The sequence below is a fragment of the Cupressus sempervirens genome, chromosome 6, assembly GCF_028749045.1.
Source record: "Cupressus sempervirens isolate cs-2001-9-10 chromosome 6, ASM2874904v1, whole genome shotgun sequence".
NCBI classification, from domain to species: domain Eukaryota; kingdom Viridiplantae; phylum Streptophyta; class Pinopsida; order Cupressales; family Cupressaceae; genus Cupressus; species Cupressus sempervirens.
The window spans coordinates 66,598,532-66,604,654 of record NC_143123.1 but is presented as its reverse complement, the minus strand read 5'-3'; the positions used below and the strand labels follow the sequence as shown (position 1 = coordinate 66,604,654).

General features: G+C 34.7%; 2 protein-coding genes across 2 annotated transcripts; both read right to left on the bottom strand.

Annotated features, from left to right (window-relative positions):
* Nucleotides 1-695: 695 nt before the first annotated feature.
* On the bottom strand, nucleotides 696-2,544 carry LOC149551157 (uncharacterized). The gene has a single exon (XM_089789637.1). It carries the CDS (start codon nucleotides 2,488-2,490, stop codon nucleotides 1,120-1,122), a length of 1,371 nt encoding a protein of 456 aa, XP_089645763.1. The 5' UTR covers nucleotides 2,491-2,544; the 3' UTR covers nucleotides 696-1,119.
* A 1,448-nt stretch (nucleotides 2,545-3,992) lies between these two features.
* Nucleotides 3,993-5,854, bottom strand: LOC149551156 (uncharacterized). The gene has a single exon (XM_089789636.1). It carries the CDS (start codon nucleotides 5,561-5,563, stop codon nucleotides 4,514-4,516), a length of 1,050 nt encoding a protein of 349 aa, XP_089645762.1. The 5' UTR covers nucleotides 5,564-5,854; the 3' UTR covers nucleotides 3,993-4,513.
* Nucleotides 5,855-6,123: the final 269 nt, after the last annotated feature.

Genomic DNA, 6,123 nt, shown 5'->3' with positions numbered 1-6,123 from the left:
AATAGATGCTATTAAAAAGACATCATATAAAAAATATGTTTGAAACTTGTGTGGAAGCACTGTTTAGAGATTGACAAACATAAATATCAAATGTTTCAATTTTGTGAACATCATTCAATAAGTATTATCATTTAAAAATATGAATCGATGAATTCGATTCAAAAACTATATAATTGAATTCTTATGCAATATAATAAATAATTCAAGAACAAAATCTTAAGGCCTCAAATCCCGAAAAGATTGCATTAAACCAGTAAAAACATTTGAGCCGTTGGAGAAATTTTCTAACAAGAATCTTCCAACTAATCCTTCTTTTAATTATTTGAAATCTTAGTGGAGGATTTACATTTATACTGTTTTATTTAAAAGAAATGAAATCAATTGCCTTGAACATAGTCCTGCAACCTTTTTTTTAGTGGGTGCTTTGTACAGATGCCTGTTCAGCGTTTTCTACTCTATGTTAGTTGTTATCCCAAGAAGCAATATGATTTGGAAGAAGAAAAATGTGTAGAGAATATACACGACATTTGTCGGTTAAGCAAATTCTTAACAACTTTATCTGCTACCAAATATCACTGTAATGAAATATCCAAGGCAGGAAAACAAAGTGGGTTTAAAAGAAATTCCACTATCAAGTCACTTCAAGTTCAAATAGATCAGAAATTAAATCAAACAATTGCTCAGGGTAAAACATCTTACAACTAGAACAGAAATCTCATGTTATTGTGATGCCAAGATTCAACAGAATACAAGCCTGAAAAGGAAACAGCACCAATTATCTTTACAGCACTATCATTACCCTTCGATTAGCATAAATCTGATCCTGCTGATGATATGCAAAAGCTGCAAGAGTGTGCAAACCACTCAACTCTACATGTTGCAACCAAAACCATCTATTCACACACTATTTCTAGAGGAAAACGGAGTTCTAAAATTAACTTCTTGACAACTGAATTTTGATCCAAAAAGAGACATTGTAACTTTCTGCTGGGACAGCTTGAACATCAGACACCAAAGCTTTGATTCCTAGGCTAAAAGTGTTAAATAGTCAAACTTGAGTTATTGTTCCAAGCTTAATTTCTTCCTTGGTGTACGATGTTTAAGGGCGGCGCTTTCCGCCTATGTGATGTTTTCGTTCTCCAGCTTTGGGTGTGTCCTTAGGCCGGATGCTGTTGGAGCTCTGGTCTGGCCAATCAGGGCTGTCTGCAAGGCCTCTCCTTGGTCAGCTCTATGTTCCATTCTTGTGATCATTGATTTCTGCCTTCGTTTGTGGAGGCAAAAGCCAAAGACTCCTGTGACCCCCAATACCATGGACCCTCCAAGAAGAGACCCAAGTGCAAATTTCCATGCATTAGATTCATGTTTCTCTTGAAATTTCACATAAGGAATGCTATTTGGAACTTTCTTTGATGAAGGAGATGAGGGAATAGGGGCAAGATGAAGAGACTGAATGGCCAGAGAGAAATGCCCTTGGTAATAAGTAGTACAAACATAGGAAGAAGACATGTTACTTAGACTGACAGATCCATTCAAATGAAAGAAAATGCACGAAGGGGCCACCCCCAATCCCAACTCCAAGCCTTTGTTGGAATAAACACTTGTGAATCTTACTTTGATGGGCTTCTCTGTAGCCAAAATGTGAGTTTCTTGAACATTTTCAGAGCTTCTAACACTAGAAGATTTATTGTAAGCTAAAAGCCCTAAAACAGGTGCCACAAGCTTAAACTGAAGATTAGTTCCATGATTGTTGTAGTATAGAGAGGACCAATTTCCAAGGTTTTGATAGACAAGCACAAGTCTTTCTACATAAGGCTGAACCACAACTCCCTTAGGAATATCAAATTCATTGTAAACAATTCCTCTGCTCCTTAAACTACCACTCCTGAGTCTCACTGCATGGACTTGGACTCCTGACATGTTATTGGGCACTTGGGCATCATAGATAATACCTGTTTTTGGATGAATGAATGCTCTGAAAGCATTTTTCTGAAGTACATTGTCCAGTGCCCTTTGGGAATTGAAAGCTTCAAAGCTATCAGAAGAGATGTTATAGAAATTCGCTGATCCTGAAGCAAAGAGAGAGGAGAGTATGAATACCTTACATAGAGCAACCAACTTGTAGCTGCATTGCACAAAATGGAAGCCTTCGTGCCTTTGCTTAGTATGAGTTATCTGTAATTTTGGCATGGTAGTTGAAGGTTTTAACTCATCAACAATCGTCATTGCTGAATAGAACTTCACATGAAAACTGAGATGAAAATTCAATGCAAAGTTTAGGCCTAGGAAGCTATTGTACACATTTCTGTAGAGGTCAAAGTGGACCTCTGTGGCCAAGGCGGTTGAAAGAGAAGGGTATTCTCTCTTGTTATCTATAAATTGGTGAGAAAGATGAAAAGAAATTAGATCGTAGGAGGAATACAGGCAAGGAAACGAAACCCTTTTGTCTCCAATATAACTTTGAAGAACATTGTAGAATGTGTGTTCAGGCATATGTTGGGGCTAGAAAGGTTATTTTATTGACTAAAAGCATTGCCGATGTGGTTCGAAGTAGTATTATATTTGATATAGTTAAAGCAGTTTTAAAATATTTATGAACTACAAACATCTGGGTTTTAACTTTTTCTTGGGAAAATATGATTTTATAGTATGCTCTGACCTAAGAGAGAACATTTATGGAGAATCGCTTTGTATGAGGCTATTTGGGGTTACCATTTCTTCCATTTCATTTGTTCAAATCTGCAAGTTTAGGGTTCAGCATAAGTCTTCAACTCACTAGTCCAATAGAAACTTGAACTTTGTAGTCACCTCATTAACAACTATCATGACACCAGACTTAACAGATGTTTTGAAATGGAATTGTTTTTTTGTCATTATATTGGGAAAGATTAAATTTTAGATAATAAAAAATTATTAATATATTGAATTTTATCTTACTATTGATCAGATTTATTTTTTACAAAATTTAATTCTATTATTTTTTACAAAATTTCTTAATTTATGATAATAAGTGTATTCAAGGATGGGTTGAAGAGGTTATAACTAATTTCAATCATGTTTCTTACAAAAGTATAAGTTAAATTCAATTATGTACAAATAAATAACTAATGAATGACAAGTAGTTGAATCTATTTGTAATTCACTACTACTATGTTTGTTGATTTCATTTCCACTCTACTTATGCAAGGCCTTATGAAAACTATTTGTTCTCCGTATAAAAATATAGATCCAATACACAACTTTGACCATTCAAATCCCAATGATCTATGCATTTGCTAAATATTTCATTTAAAAACTTCCAATTCCATATGTTACCCTATGCAAGCTCTAATAATGAGGTGGTTTATGTCATGCATGATGATTCATTTTGATAATTTCAATTTTACTGCTTCAGTAGATATGAATAATAGTATTCATAATTTCAAATTTTGACTGCAATATATATATATATATATATATATATATATATATATATATATATATATAATTTTGCATGAAATAGAGAAGTTGAATGTATCACTTATGAACTCATTTTATTATCTGTTTGTACGCACAGGTATATATAAACAGGAAAAAAATATTACGCTTTAAGGTGTCATTAAATGAGACTGCCCAGCAATCTACTTTATCTTCGCTACACTTACATTCAATGTTTTCAGTATTCTTTAGGGAAGACTGTTTTCCATTGTATGACTATGCCTTACAATGAAAACAAGTTGGTAGCTGGAGCACTCTAAAGCTAGTATGATTACACTGATGAAGTATTAAACTCTCTTTCATTTGTTCTGATGGTGTTTAGATTTTCTTTCATTTATTTTCATGGTGGTTCATAGAGTGTAACTTAAAATGTCCATTCAAAGATTTGTATATAATCAAACTCATAAACTCTCTTTCATTTTTATTCTGATGGTACCTAAATCTTCTTTCATTCAATCTGATAGTGGTTCATGGAGTGCAACCTAAAATGTCCATTCAAAGATTTGTATGCAATCAAATTCAGAAACAAGAAATGATATGCTCCATTTCATTCGTTTGTCAAGCTGTTACAGGTGAAGAGAACATTTCACTACTCTATCTCACAATTGTAAGTGACTGCAATGAAGTCAGTCTGAGGCAGGTAACTCACCAGGGTAAACAATAAAGCTTTCCCTCTCAATCTTTTTGATAGACGTCAGATTTATTCACGAATCATTGCTCACAGTAAAAAATCTCATCTAATTTGTACCAATGCCAAGATTTACACATATACAAACCCAACAAAGGATAAGAAAACACTCTAAACCCTAAACCCTAAGTGACATCCATCATCTTCAGTGCAATCACTTATTATCCTTCAATTAACAAATCTTGACCTTATAGTGTTTTGCAAGAGAGGAAACAAACTGTGAACCACCTTAGCATTCAAAAACATGAATATACAAACAATTTTTAGATAAAAGAGTGCAATATTCCAAAAAGGGTTAAAAATTCGCTGAAATTCAAACTTCATGGATGAAATTCGAGGAATCCTGTGACCTTATGTGTGGTATTCATTCTCCAAGATTGGTTGTGTCCTAAGGCCATGGGCTGCTGGAGCTCTTCTATTGAAACCAAACATGTAAGTTTGCAATGCCTCTCCTTGATCAGCTTCAGTTTCCATTTTCATAAACTTTGATTTCCTCCTCTTCCTCACTATCCAAAACATCACAAACCATGTAATTCCCAACAACACAAACCCTCCAACAAGAACCCCAGTTTCCAACCTCCATTTTCTTGAAAGCCTATCATCCGCTACTTCTATAATCGCATCAACATCATCATTTTGATTTGGTGAAAATGGGTGTCTATTAACAAAAATGGGTTTGTCATGCTCTTGTGGGGAAGGTGCAAGAGCACCATTATTTTTAGGTACAGCAAGAGAAACCTGCCCTTGGGAACGAGTAATACAAAAATTGGTATAAGTCATATTGCTTAGACTCACATCTCCAACCATATCAAACAATATACAAATGGGTTTTGTGCCTCCTGCCAGATTCAATCCTTCAAATCTTATTTTGATGGGTTTTTCACCGGCCCAAAGGCGAGGCTGATGTTCTTCATAATGACCATTGAATTCATAAACCCCGAGTCCAAAAATGGGAGCTACAAGCCTATATCCAAGCTTAGCCACCATATTAGTGTAGTAATTAGAGAAACCATTTCCAAATTGTTCATAAAGAAGTACGAGCCTCGATGTATGAGGTTCTACTTGAATCCCTGGTGGTATCTCAAATTCATTGTAGAAAATTCCCCTGCTCCTCAGCCTGCCAGTTCTCAACCTTATTGCACTCACTTGTACAAATCCACAATTTGAAAGAGGCATTTTTACATCATACATAATTCCCGTTTTGCGATGAGTATATGATTTGAATGCATACTCATAAATCAAATGGTTCAACATTAATGGGGATTGCAAGGTTTGATTAAGATCATTTGAGCAACTGAAAGTGGTGTTTCCCGATTTCTGCGCGGCAATGTTCTCTGATGAAATACATGCACAGAAAAATAAGAAGGCGATCAATTGCAGGAACCTAAATATCTTTTCCATTGCAGTTTTAGCCTCTTCTTCCACTGGTATACCATGAACAGTTGATCGGCCACGTTTCAGTTGCTCATTCCTGCATTTACACTGGATTCCATAACTGAAAACTTGTCATGGTTTATATTTAGAATGTCGTTGATTATAAAAATGCGAGACTTTGTGAAGGTGTTGTATGACAAATCATATGATCTGTTTTGCTATTATTAAGTCTGCAAAGATCTAAAGTCTAGCCCTGCAATATGGATGGATTCAGATAGGATGCGATCTTTTTGCTTATTCAGGATTGTATTTTTAGAGCAAAAATCTTACAACTTGTTTAATAAAGTTAGGAGAAAATGTGCATCCGGAAACAAACAGTGAACAAAGTATAAATGGCAGAGGTAGATTTTAGATACTCAACACAAAATTTATACCATAGTTTTTTTTTCACCATTTCTTCTTCGGAAATGAAGTTGTAGTTAGCTCTTCTACTGTGGACTTGGAAGAAATAACACAAAAGTAATTAGTAAATCTAAGTTAGAATATCTAAAGTTATAATAAGACATTCTCATTTCTCATTGTGGATA